The 13,101-nt window shown below is 52.8% G+C and overlaps 1 protein-coding gene across 2 annotated transcripts; it reads right to left on the reverse strand.

Moving 5' to 3' along the window:
• Positions 1–223: 223 nt before the first annotated feature.
• TOB2 (transducer of ERBB2, 2) lies at positions 224–12,808 on the reverse strand. Of its 2 annotated transcripts, none has more exons than XM_060656236.3 (2): positions 12,500–12,808; positions 224–4,233 (listed from the first exon to the last, which is right to left on the reverse strand). In XM_060656236.3, exon 2 carries the CDS (start codon positions 4,130–4,132, stop codon positions 3,125–3,127), a length of 1,008 nt encoding a protein of 335 aa, XP_060512219.1. In that variant the 5' UTR covers positions 4,133–4,233; positions 12,500–12,808; the 3' UTR covers positions 224–3,124. The 2 variants fall into 2 exon arrangements, with proteins under 2 accessions (XP_060512219.1, XP_060512217.1); XM_060656234.3 differs by lacking the exon at positions 12,500–12,808 and adding an exon at positions 11,204–11,875.
• Between the last annotated feature and the right edge of the window lie 293 nt (positions 12,809–13,101).

Below are 13,101 nucleotides of genomic sequence, written 5' to 3' on the forward strand. Positions count from 1 at the left end.
CGGGGAGCCTACTTCCAGTGGAAAAGAACCCTTGGAAGCGGGGACTCCACATCCTGGGTTGATGGGACAGGTGGTCAAAGGGGCCTGTGGCACGTGGGCCCTCCTAAGGGGTCAGGTCAGGAGGACCAACGGTCTCTTGAAGCCAACAGGGGCTGGGTTGCTCCCACGTTCTCCATCCTAAGAGGGGCCCCCAAATAAAACAAGCCAGGAGGAAGCAGAAGGCTATTATATATCATGCTTTTAATACAAACTTAAAAAAATCTGGAACAATATAAACTGTACAGATTTGATCAATCTTTTTGTTTTGTTTTTAAACTAAATCTCTAAACACACCAATGTCCCATTCCAAAATATTGCACAACATTCTGAATACAAAACGCTTGATTGTATTCCTCCTTCACTAAAGAAAACAAGTTCATTACCCTGCTCCCCCAAGCTCCTCTCCACGTTGCCTCAATGCCCTCCTTCCCATCCCTAGGGGTCAAACTAGAGAATCTATAGCTCACTGCATCGAGAAAAATACATCATTCTGGACTAAGAGTTTACATTCTTTACAAGACGATCCACCTTTTGATTTATTCCTGGGAAAGAGGGACAGAGAGAGGATGGGGAAAGGGGAGAAATAGGTTTAATTCTCCTCTTTTTTTATTTTAAAGTTTGTTTTTCCTGAAAAAATATCGTTTCTCTCCTCTTAAGAAAAAATCTTGAAAAGAAAAAAATTACGTTTTTTACGTTAGAAATATACATATATTATATATACCTCTTACATTTTACAAATGTAGCAAATTATTCAATACAAACGGACACCAAAAATGTAAAAAATAAAAAAAAAAGTTTTCCTACGAAACCAGGTAAATTAGTGCAGAGTTTTGTTTTTGTTTCCTTAAAAAAAATAAAATTGAAGCAAAAATGCCTAGATCTGAGACGAGACAGACTGAACCGGGCCCAAGAGTCCAGCACTGGAGCCATGCTCCTGAACAAACATTTTTCTTCGTATTTCAAAAGACACTAAGGGGTCGGTCTCCCCCTCTCCCTAGATGTGGTGAGAAACAAGCTGACTGGGGGGTGGTAGGTACCTGTGCACGTGAGTGAGGGAAAGGGGGGCTGGAAGAGGGCATAAATAAGGCAGCATCCAACCTTTCCCAGAGAGCAGCGATCTGCCTGGGCCTGTCACTTGCGCGGGAGCTGAGGGCTAGGGAGAGGGTGGCCCGGAGGGGGCTGGCCCCTGAGAAGCATAGGGGACAGAGGATACCGGGCCGAGGAGCCAGGGCATTGCCCCGCTGGGGGAGGTAGAGCTGGTGCCCACTGCAGGGACGGGAGGCTGGCAGTGTCTGTCTGGGCCGGACCCACTGCCACGGCGGTTGCCCACTTGGGGGGGGGGGTCACTGAGGAGGTGGGGGTGGGGTGGGGTGCCAAGGGCTTTGGTACTTTTTGGTGACGGGGGCCCTGCCGCCGCGTGGCCCACCAGCCAAAGCATCACCGCGTGAAAGCTGGTTCACTAGGGTGGGGTGGGCGAAACATCTCCTCTTCTGGCGCAGGCAGGAGCTGGCGCTCTCTTATAATCCACACACACCGCCTGCCGTACTCAAATGCCTGTCCAACCTGGCCTGCCCGGGAAACCACTCCTCACAGCATCAAGGCCAAGTGGGACCGGGTCAGCCAGCAAGAGGGGATGCCAAGAGGTACCAAGAAGTTCTCATGCAGGCAGGGGCAGAAACGTACTAAAATAACATCTACAACCAAAAGACGAATTAGTCTCAACTGAAGGCTCAGGACTGCCCACCGTAGGCACTGACCCAAACTCCCACCCCCCTCCCGGGGGCTCAGGTGAGCGGCTCCCACCCTGGGTGAAGGTCACCAAATAGGAGGATCTGAGTCCAGGGACTTCTCTTAGGCATCAGGGGCTGGTATTCCCTCAGCCCCTCACAGCTAACCCTTTTTTTTTCTTTTTTTTTTTTTTTTGGTCAAAAACAAAAGTGCAGATCCCTCCGCAGTCTGGAAACCAGTTCCTTCTGCAGTATTTTCCCCTGGGAGTGTCTTAGGCTCAGCCGCAGTCTCACCCCACCACATGACCCACCCTACAAAAGAACTGACCACCCGCCCGGCCCATTCCCCAACCTCCTACATAAATAAGCACTTGCTGCAACCTGGAATCACGTCGGGGGCGGGGGGGGGTTCACATGGCTTGGAATCCTTTAAAACAGGACAGCAAACCACGCACACGCACGTGCGCGCACACACACCCGCCCCCGTCCCCCCTCGTTACCCACAACCTCAGGCCCCGGGAACAAGGGGCTGCATGAAGAGCCACGTGTGTCAACGGATGGGTCTCCAGGGCCACGATGATAGTCCGAGCCAGGTGGGGATGGCGGCGTGGGAACACAGGACAGAGATGAAAGCAGTTCCGCCAGACAGAGTGCTACCTGGAGTCACAGACATCAGCTCTAGTGGGAGGGTGTCAAGTCGCCAGTCAGCAGCTCCCCGTGTCTCAGGCCTGAGAGGCGGTGGGGGGTGGGTGCCGGGGTCAGACCTATTTGGGTGGCAGGGCCCAAGAAGGCCCTCTGAGGTTGGATGGCTTTGAGTAAAAGGATAGCTGGCTGACAGAGGCAGTGACACAAGGCAGCCTCTCCCTGCTCTGGGCAGGGTCAGGCCCCAGCTGCGCCTCTTCCGGCTCTTCCTTCCCTGTGAGAGAGGACACGAGATCCTCAACAGTGTGAGGGAGGGAGGGAGGGAGGGAGGGAGCAGGGAGCAGCAATTCACATCTGGACCATTCTTAGCACAGGAAGCCACTAATTGAAGATGTTATATAGAAAACTACATGTAAAAAAAAAAAAAAAAAAAAAGAAAGAAAAAAGAAAAAAAAAAAGAAAAAATATAAAACCCAAACCAATCAAATAAATCAGAGGCAGGCAGGAAAGCAGCAGGGGGTTGAGTGAGTTAAACAGATTCGGTGCTTCAGGAGCCCCCTCCCACTCCGTGCCTGGACCGGATCTTTTTTCTAGAAGCCAGAGTGCGAAGACTGGAAATCTTTTTGTGTATTTTTCTTTTCCTCTTTTTTTGGCCTTTCTTTTCCTTTCTCTTTTCTGTGGTCTTGGGCGCTCCTGGCCCCGTGGTGGGTGGGCGGTCAGTTGGCCAGCACGACCGGCTGGAAGGGCTGGCTGGGGTACTGCATGGTGCTCAGGTTGTAGCTGAGGCCTTCCACGAAGGGGGTCTTCTCCAGGAAGAGGCTGTTGGCGCCGCCTCCGAATACCTGGGCCACGTCGAAGCCGCTGCTGTTGCACGTGCCGGCCCCGCTGCCCCCGCCATCGGCCCCATCAAAGAAGAGGCTGGGAGAGCCCCCGTTGTACACGAACTCCTTGGCATTGGGGGAGAGCTGGGACTGAGGGGCCGGGTTGGCCGCAATGAAGTTCAGCGAGTGCAGAGACAGCGAGAGGCTCTTGTGCTTCAGCAGGTGGTTGGTGGGAGAGCGGGCCATGCGGGGCTGCTGCTGGGGAGGCTGCTGGCCACTTGCCCCGCCGCCGGCCACGCCCCCGCCATTTGCTGCCGCACCCCCCTTCTTCATCTTGGTGGAGCCAAACTTGGTGGCAGCGAAGGAGGCAGTGGTGAAGGTGATGGGCTGGGCGGAGCGGGGGATGAAAGTGGGGCTGGGTGACTGGCCGAAGGATGGCGACGGGGAGTTGGAAAGGGAGCTGTCCTGGCTGCCGATGGGCACGAAGACCTGGGCGTCGGGGTTGAAACTGCTCTTGAACTCCTTGTCCAGCTCTGGTGCGACACAGCCCTCACTGTCATCCAGGTACAGCACTTTCACTGCCCCCTTCTCCCCGATCTGGTAGGACACCTCAAAAGGGTCGATCCAGACGCTCAGCTCTTCGGGCACATTGGCCCGCACATCCTCCACTGCCAGGCCGCTCCGCTTGGCGGCCAGCTCCACCACAGGGTCCACGATCTCCCCAATGTGAACACAGCGGAAGCCCGAGCCCTTCAGTGGCTTGTCAGGGTACCAGTGGCCTTCATATTTCTTTTTCAAGAGCCGCTCAAGCTCCTCCCCAAACAGGTCTGCCCGGCGCCGGGGCAGCTTATTATACAAGTAGGAGATGATAAAGTTCAGGGCCACTTTGATCTCCAGCTGCATGGTCCTTGCTTTCCTAGGTGGCGAGTCAGCTCACGGCAAGAGCGCAGACCAAGGGCAGTGGCAGGTGACGTAAGATAGGCAGCCTTGGGCTCCAGAGAGCTCTGAGAAATGAGAACAAAGGGCATCATGAGTAGATTATGCAGAAAGCCCAGAGGGTAGGGGGTTCAATGGCAAAAGGCATAAAAGCACCAGCTTCGGGCCACATATACTCGGGGTCCCATTTTCTGCTCCACCAGTGACCAGCTTAATTGTGTGACTGAGAGCGAGCCACTTTTTTTCTCAGCCTTAGTTTCATCAGTAACACAAGGTCATCGTGGAGGTGAAGTTAGCTCAAAGATGTCAACTGTCTTATGCCGAACCTGATATCTAGTAAAGACTTGATAAAATGAGCTACTGTTTTGCAATAATTCTAAAGAAATTCTAAAGGAATTCAAGTAATTTTAAAGGAGGGCTGTGGCTTCCACTATTTTGAGAAGCCAGGTACACTATACAACTGCTATTAAAAAAAAAAAGGAGCCCCTAATTCAGCTGGAGAAGAGAAGGCTCTTGCTAATGTATCTCTGTAACATCTTGGTGAAGTCGTGCTCCCAAACTGTCACAGGCCAAGATATAAGTGTAAAATCCTTAGTTTTTCTCCTTAAATGGAAAGGGATACAGATCACTGAACAGGAAGCAGCACTGCCAACTTTTCAGTGGGGGCTTGGACTCCAGTCACATCCAATTTGTCATCCTGGGCTCCCTGAGTATGTACGCTCTCTGGCTCACTCTGGGTTTGCAGAACTGATGTAAGAACGCCACAGCGTAACCAAAGGGTGCATTTCCGTGTAGGCCGTCTCCAAGAATGGAGACGAGAACATGATCCCTAGGAAGAAGTCAAGACCTGCATTAACCGGAGGTGTGGACCAACAAGGGAACGCTGACGAGGGGGCTGTCCCAGGGAAGCAGAGGAAATGAGAGGGAAGCAAAGCCCTGCGGGCCAAAAAATCCTTAAGAACAGCACTGGTGTGGCCTGAGGGAATCTCTACACTTCTGGCTGGAGTGCAGGTGATGAGGGCAGCAAAGAGAAGAAATTTTCCATCACCCTGCAGTCTCCAGCTGGGGACCCATCATCACTCAGTCTCCTGAGGACTGTCTGACCACCTGTCCTTGGCATCGGATTGGATTTATCAAGTGTTTGGAGATCCCCGGAGAGGAGACAGCCCAAGATAAACACTCAGATTGTTATTTTGGGATTCTCTCACAGCCAGCTCCCACAGAGGTCAAAAAGGTTTATTTCTGAGGTCTGGGCCAGCCTCGTGTCTCAGGAAGATGATCTGTAAAGTCCCGAGAGCCAGTGATCCCAGTCCTACTTTCTCCACAAGGGCAGCTCCAGGGTCATGCCATGAGAAAACTGAAAAGGACCACCTTCGAGGTTCAGCAGGGCCAGAACATGTTTCTAGCCAAGCCTCTGGGTGAGAATGTGCTGCTGAGCTCAGCACAGAGACAAGACTAATCCATGATCCATCAAGGGCATCTCTGCCCTGTGATAGATGTGGGGCTAGATTTTGATTAAAATCCCTTCTGGTGGTGACTGGTGGCTCAGCTGATTAAGTGTCTCACTCTAGATCTCAGCTCAGGTCTTGATATCAGGGTCATGAGTTTGAGCCCCACTTTGGGCTCCATGTGCAGCTTGGAGCCTACTTAAAATAGTAAGTAAATAGGGGCGCCTGCATGGCTCAGTAGAGTGTCCAACTTCGGCTCAGTTCATGATCTCACGGTTCGTGAGTTTGACCCCCGCGTCAGGCTCACTGCTGTCAGTGCGAGCCTGCTTCGGATCCTCTGTCCCCTTCTCTCTCTGGCCCTCCCCCACTCATGCTCTCTCTCAATAAGAAACATTTAAAAAAATTAAGAGAGTCTCTCTTAAAAATTTTTTTTAAGTAAATAAATAAATATAAATCCCTTCTGGGTCCAGCATAATCAGTTGCTAATTCTTCATTCGAGGATCTTCAGTTTTCCGAACACCTGCCCTGACTTACTTCCTTGTAATTCTCAGGACTGGGGCCATGGCTCCTAGGGGTATTGTTAGGACTGGATCCTCAGGCAAAAGCTCTCTGGGGTGAGTATCAGAGAAGCAGCACTGGATCAATCTGGAGCATCACAGAACACTGGCTACGAGTCTATCCCACCCTCATTTCAGGTCTGAGCAGAGGGTCACGTGCCAAGTCAACAGAGTCCTTCTAGGTTAAAAGAGGAAAAAAAAATGGTAACGGTAGAGGGTTTTCTGTTGATAAGGATTGGGTTCATCACCAGATGCAAGGCTAGCCTCCAGGAATGGAAGTCTATAAGGGCCATAGCAGCCACCAGAGGTGTCCTGCATGGAGGAGATTACAAAGGTGTGAAGAAAGTTGGCACTGGTTCCCAAGAATAGGCCTGGAGTTAAAGACAATGTTTTCAAAGTGTTTTTCAAAGTAAAACAGACTTCAATATGACGTGACTCTCCTCCCAAAGCACCACATGGCCTCTTGGTATACCAGACCAAGGGGCCTCCTACACCTCTCTAGGCCTCCTCAAACTTTACTGCACATGTAACTTCCAAGTTAACTTCCTCTTAAAAGCTCATCTTCACAATGAGACCATTTTGTTTTACTTTTGAAAATATTTTTATTTATGTATTAAGTTTATTTATTTATTTATTTTGAGAGAGAAAGAGAGAGAGAGAGAGAGAGCACGAGCAAGGGAGGGGCAGAAAGAGGGGACAGAGAGAGAATCCCTTTGCTAACAGTGCAGAGCCTGACGTGGGGCTTCAACTCATGAACCGTGAGATCATGACCGAAGCCAAAATCAAGAGTCGACACTTAACTGACTGAGCCACCCAGGCGCCCCAAACGGGAGCATTAAAAAAAATTTTTGGGGGGTGCTTGGGTGGCTCAGTCAGTTAACTGTCCAACTTCGGCTCAGGTCATGATCTCACCACTTGTGGGTTCAAGCCCCATGTCGGACTCTGTGCTGACAGCTCGGAGCCTGGAGCCTGCTTCAGATTGTGTGTCTCTCTCTCCTTCTTTCTCTCTGCCCCTCCCCTCCTAGTGCGCTCTCTCTCTCTCTCTCTCTCTCAACTAAAAAAAAAAAAAAAAAAAAAAAAAAAAAAAAAGTGGGGGGGGTGCCTGGGTGGCTCAGTCAGTTAAGCGTCCAACTTTAGCTCAGGTCATGATCTCACAGCCTGTGAGTTTGAGCCCCGCGTTGGGCTCTGTGCTGACAGCTGAGCCTGGAGCCTGTTTTGGATTCTGTGACTCCTTCTAGCTCTGCCCCTCCGCCTCTCACGCTCTGTCTCTCTCTCAAAAATAAGTAAACATTAAGAAAACCAATTTTATTGTTTATTTATCTTGGGGGGAGAGAGAGACAGCATGAGCATGTGCTGACAGCTCCTGACGTGGGGCTCAAACTCAGGAACTGTGAAATCACGACCTGAGCCGAAGTCAGATGCTTAACCAACTGAGCCACCCAGGTGCCCCAAAATGGGAGCATTTTAAATGCAGGCCAAAGTCATTGGGAAATAAGCCTCCCACCCCAAAATACAATAGAACCACTGTCATCAGCCCTGCCTAGCTAACCATTTTCTGCAGCATAAGCAACTAAAGCTGCACACCAATTTATACCTCCATGATGCTGCTACACAAATAAGGAAGTACATAATGCCGTCTTTGCCTCTTTAATTGGAGAACAGGCCAGGCCAGATGGCTGTGGGGTGGAACCTTTCAAAAATGCTGGACAACCAGAATGAGATTTTCTGCTCTATCAGCTCAGGCTCTAATTTTGACTTCAAGAAGCTTATGGAACAGAGGATTAAAGCACTGATGCTGTCTTGTCTTTAACTAAAGATAAGAATGACCAATCAGATGAGTTTGTTCATTTTTTTTTTTTTAAGGCTGTGGGCAAATTCTAGAGCTTACATATAAAATATTCATAAAAATGTGGTAAGATTAGAAAGCTTGGCAATAACTACTCTTCGACACAAGGAACAAGTAGATTTACGAGGCAAGGAAGGACTCGAAGATCTCCTCCAACCCTCACTCACGTGCAAAAGGCCAGAAAGGTGGCAAAAAGTAAAAGTAAAAACAAACCCAAGCAAACACCCCCCCAATCCAATGCTAAGTATTTAACAATAGCAAAATCTATCTTTTGTTAATATATTAGAAAGTTGAAAACGTGAGAGTAAATTCTGTCCAAATTCAGTTAGAATCTTATTCTCCTTCACTTTTTATTTCCAACAGCAAAATTAATCTCTGGTTCAGATCCCTTGTGCTGACTTGTGTCTTAAAGAGTGCTTAAGGACAAAAATGAGGTAAGAAAGGCGGCTGCTGCAGTCAGTGATGTGGTAATGGTGATTCCAGAAAGAACTTACGACAAATATGCTATGGAGGATTTTTATGAATGAAAGCAGCTACGTTTTAAAGAGGAAAAGGAGGGATAATGGTGACGGAAATCCTCAGGTCCCTAAACCACGAGAACCTATAAAAATATCCAGGCACCTTGGGCACCTGGGTGGCTCAGTCTGTTAAGTGTCCAACTTGGGCTTAGGTCATGATCTCAGGGTTCTTGGGTTAGAGTCTCGAGTTGGGCTCTGCTCTGACAGCTCAGAGCCCGGAGCCTGCTTCAGATTCTGTGTCTCCCTCTCCCTCTCTCTCTGCCCCTCCCCGGCTTGCACTCTGTCTCTCAAAAATCAATAAACATTAAAAAAAAAAAAAAAAATCCAGGCACCTCAAGCCCTAACATCGGAATAGTCCTACAACTGAAGCGCTATCAGATTCAAAAGAGTCTGAAAAGACTCTGGAGAGAGGAGTCAGGGAGGAGGGGCCCTCAGTTTTGACAAGGCCAGCAGGTGCCACAAACCGGATGCCCAGGAGAGCCGGCTCAGTGGGACCGCCCGGCCCCACCCCGCAATGACAGGACCGGCGGGTATGGTTGAAGGGCTTCCAGGACTTGGGCTGACTGACCGCAACACCCCAGCCAGCCCCTCAAACATGGACTGTGCAAGCCCAAATCTTCAGACTAAGAAGGCCCTTTCTGGGGCACTCCATTACTCCGAAGCCAGGAAGATTTCACTGTAACTCCAACGTAGGCCGGCAGAGAAGGCGCGCTCTGTACTCTGGGAATTGTAGTCCTCAGAAACCTCATACTCACGTTGGAGCAAGTGACCTACTTTCTGTGTACACTACACTTCCCTGCGTGCTTTGCGAAGGTTCGGCCAGCTAATCACGCATGCCCGGTAAGGGGAGCTGGCCGAGGTCCCGAGAACGGAGGAAAAGTTTCCGATGCACATGCGCGCTGTGGCGGACGCCCCCCCCCACCCCGCCCACCGCCTAATACATTTTATATAAATTCTACCCATAAGGCCTACTCCTCGTATTGTACCACCCCACTGTATTCGCGTCTTGGCCTCAAGTAAGGCTGAATTCTCCCCACCCCTTCCTCTTTTTCTTCACTGCCTCTCATGACTGTTGAATTAAAGATCTCCTAGTGAGTTTTTTTCTGGGTGAAGGCGGTGGGTGGGACAGATAAAGGTCACCCCTCCCATCCCCCCTCCCCCCGCCCCCGCCCCCCGGCGCCTCACCCAACACTGCCACTTAATCTGTATTCCTTGGGCTGGGTGGTCTCTTTCTGGAGTTGCTGTAGGGACAGTGAATTCAAAAAGAAAAAAGAAAAAAAAAAAGCCTTTTCACTTAATGCCCAGCGGGCTCAGCTCCAGGACCCCCAGAGCCAGGGGAGGCAGGAACTAAACCCAGTTCTCCCGTCCTCTCAGCCAAAGAAATTCCCAGTTAAGCTGCGGGGAGGAGCCGGGCCGACAATCAAAAGGCCCCAAGCCAGCAGGGCCCAAGCCTCACCCCTCTTTTAATCCAACTCAGAGTAACTAGACCCAGCTAGGGAAATGGGAAAAGGTTCCTGGGCAGGAAAGGAAAAACCGTACATCTGACACTTGAACAACATATTCTAATACTTGAAATTGTTTGTGAGTCCCCTCCCATTGCAAGGCCTGCTCTATGACCAGACTTACCAGATCCTCGGCAAAGCTCCCCAACAGTGTTAAACCTCCCTAATCCTCCCTCCCACACAAGCTTCTTTCTCCCACTGCTTAAGAGGGGGATGGGGCAGGCGCCCAAGAAAGCAATAGGAGTGCTTTTCTGCTGGAAAATCAAAGATGAGGGACTCACTCCCAGGGTCGGGTGGACAGGAAGGAGAAAAAGAAAGGTTAAGATACTGAGCAGGCACCCAAGAACCCCTTCGCTGGTCCAACTTCCTGAAGCCTACTTTGTAGGGTTCTAGTTCTTCTGCGGGGTGGGAAAAGCCCTGCCAGCTGCCCCTCCTCCCCCCACCTCTCTGTTCAAGGGCACAGTCCAGCCTCTGGACACGAGGGGAAGGAGCTTAAAAGTAGGGCTCTTCCTCCCAGGTACCTCACCAGGATCAATCAGAATCCACTCACTTGGTATTGCTGTAAAGGTACTTACCCCCTCCCTGCACAGTTTTCCCTTAAAACACTAAAGAGGATAAAGAGCTCAGGCCAAAATGGTGAATTCTGGTTCAGCGGCCAGGAGACAGTCACCACTGACCGGTCCAAAAGGGGATGTCCACCTTCCACCTCTCGGCTCCACAGGCCCAGAAATAAACCCTATTAATTATGACCATCCCCTTCCCCACACACGGGACAAGAAGCAGAAAAACAAGGCCTGGGTCCCCTTCTTTCCTGATTCATTTAATGGTGGCGGAAGTTATGTTTGGGGGGGGGGGGGGGAGATCAAGGAAAAATCTACCGCGTCTCTACGATATGAAGAACTGAGGGAGGCGGAGAGGGGAGGAAATGCACCCCACCCAGGAGGGGGCCACACTCCGAACCTAGAGAAGAGAGGAGCACCGGGCGAAACGGGGGGAGGGGAGGGTTATATAGGGGAGGTGGAAGGAGAAAGGAAAATGTTGGCCAGTCGTCAGGGTGGGGGCGCGACAGCAACGTGCAGCGTCCAGCAAAGCGAAGAGCGGAGTGGGACCGAGGTGAAGGAAGGCGTCTCGAGGGTTCCCCCGCCCGCACGCCCCCCACGCACTCACTCGGGTCTCCGCGGCGGCGGGGCGGTTCAGGGTGGCTTCTCCCTTCCAGGGCAGTCCGGGGCGCGGTACGGTGGTCGTTCTTTCTTCCTTCCCGGGCAGCGCCGGGCCGGAGGCTGATGGGTCTTTTTCTTCGTTGAAGGTTGGGAGCAAGTAAGGGAGTTTGGGGCTATGATTCTCAATAATAATTCTTTCAGCTTTTTGGAGGTCAGGCTCGGCCAAGGGGGGACGGAAGGCGGGCGGGCCGGCCGGCGGCGACGGCGCGGGGATGTCGGACCGAAGGGCGGCTCGTGTCGCAGGGCGGAGGACGGTCCGGGCTCTGGCCAGCGGGCGGTCCTGCCCTTCTGGCCCCGCGTCGCCCGAGCCACTCGCTTCTCTCCGGGAACGACCCGCACCTTCCCGCGCCCCGGCCCGAAGTGAGCAAAGTCAATGAAAAGTTTCACCCTTAGCAACCCTGCGCATGGATCCGGCTTCCCCACCCCTGCGTGATGCGTCCCTCCGCCCTGCAGGGGCGGGGCCGGGCGCCGAGCCGGGACTACTTCTCAGCACGCCGGGAGGCCTAACCCCTCGCGCAGCGCGGCCCGAAGCCCCGTGTGCCACCCGGGGGTGCTCCGCGACCCCCTTTCGCCCGCCGTCCCGTGGCTGGCCTCTTCTCACTCAGATCCCAGCCCAGACGCCAGCAAAGCTGCCTTTGGCAGGCCTGTAACGCTTCCGCTTCCCCTCCCCATCACAGCGCCGTGCCACAGTTATTTTCTTCATGCCACAGTTATTTTCTTCATGCCCCAGATCACTTTGAAAGTGTGCTTATTGGGTACAGTGTTTCTCCCCAGGTAGACAGCGAGCTCCGGGAGGGCAGGGGCCTGAACTGGAACCAAGTTGTTCACTTCAGACGTGTTGGATGAATGGATGTCGCGGGGAGGGGTAACTCTCTCCCCCCAACTTCCGTGGCTTGGGCCCTACACCTGCCCAGGCGCTGACGGCCGCCCGACCCGTTACTCCAGGGCACCTTGGCGAGTCCCTCCGGGTCTGGGCGTCTAACCGTCCGACCACCCCCCACGGCTCTCGCACCGTCCCAGTTACTGTCCTTCGACCGGACGGCGCGAGCTTTGGAAACGTTTCGCTCCTACATTCGGGCTGGCTCGAGTCTTCCCAGCGCCTCGGGCCTCGTCGGGGGATGCTAATGTCGAAGGGAGGGCGTAGGGGAAACCGGGGCCAAGGCACACTGAGCAGGAGGCAGGGGAGGCGAGGGAGCCTAGCGCCACGTTAACCTTCCACTTGCCGCCTCTGGCCCCCAATTACCTCGCGACCGGAGAAGGCCAACACCGGCCCCGCGCAGGCGCGCGAGCACGTCCCCGGCCCGCCCCGGGCGGGGCTCGGCCCTTGTGGGTATCCTCCCGTTTGCTTTCTCCCGGCCGGTGACCCTTGTACGGCGCACTAGAGAGAGCCACATTTCTTCTATTAAGAGCTCCCGCCGGCGGGGCTTGGAGCCTGCCCATGTTAGGGGCGCCGGGGTCCCCAACTCGACGGTCCCTTAGGCTGCAAGACCTAGCTGGGCTTCCTGGCCCTGGATGGGGTGCGCCAGGCCCGCGCGCTCGGGCCCCCGCACTCGGCTACTTTGTGACTGCGGGGCGTGGAGTTGGGGGTAGGGAGGCTGTGCCCAGGTGAGGTCACAGGCGGGCTGGACTGCCAGGTGGCGAGATCCGGGGCCTCTGGAAGCTTGTGCGTTGTCTTCTCCCCAATCGCCCATTCCCCAATTTTCTCCCCTCCCCCCAACCTTTATTCTCATTCGAGACGGTTCCAGCCCAACGGCAGTCACCGAACCCACGTGGGGTGGCGGAATCCAAAAGTTTCCAGCTACGAACAGTTTGCATTTGTTTGTTCCTTGATCACTTTTTTTTGGC

Source organism: Panthera onca, chromosome B4 (genome assembly GCF_046562875.1).
Source record: "Panthera onca isolate mPanOnc1 chromosome B4, mPanOnc1 haplotype 2, whole genome shotgun sequence".
Lineage (NCBI taxonomy): Eukaryota > Metazoa > Chordata > Mammalia > Carnivora > Felidae > Panthera > Panthera onca.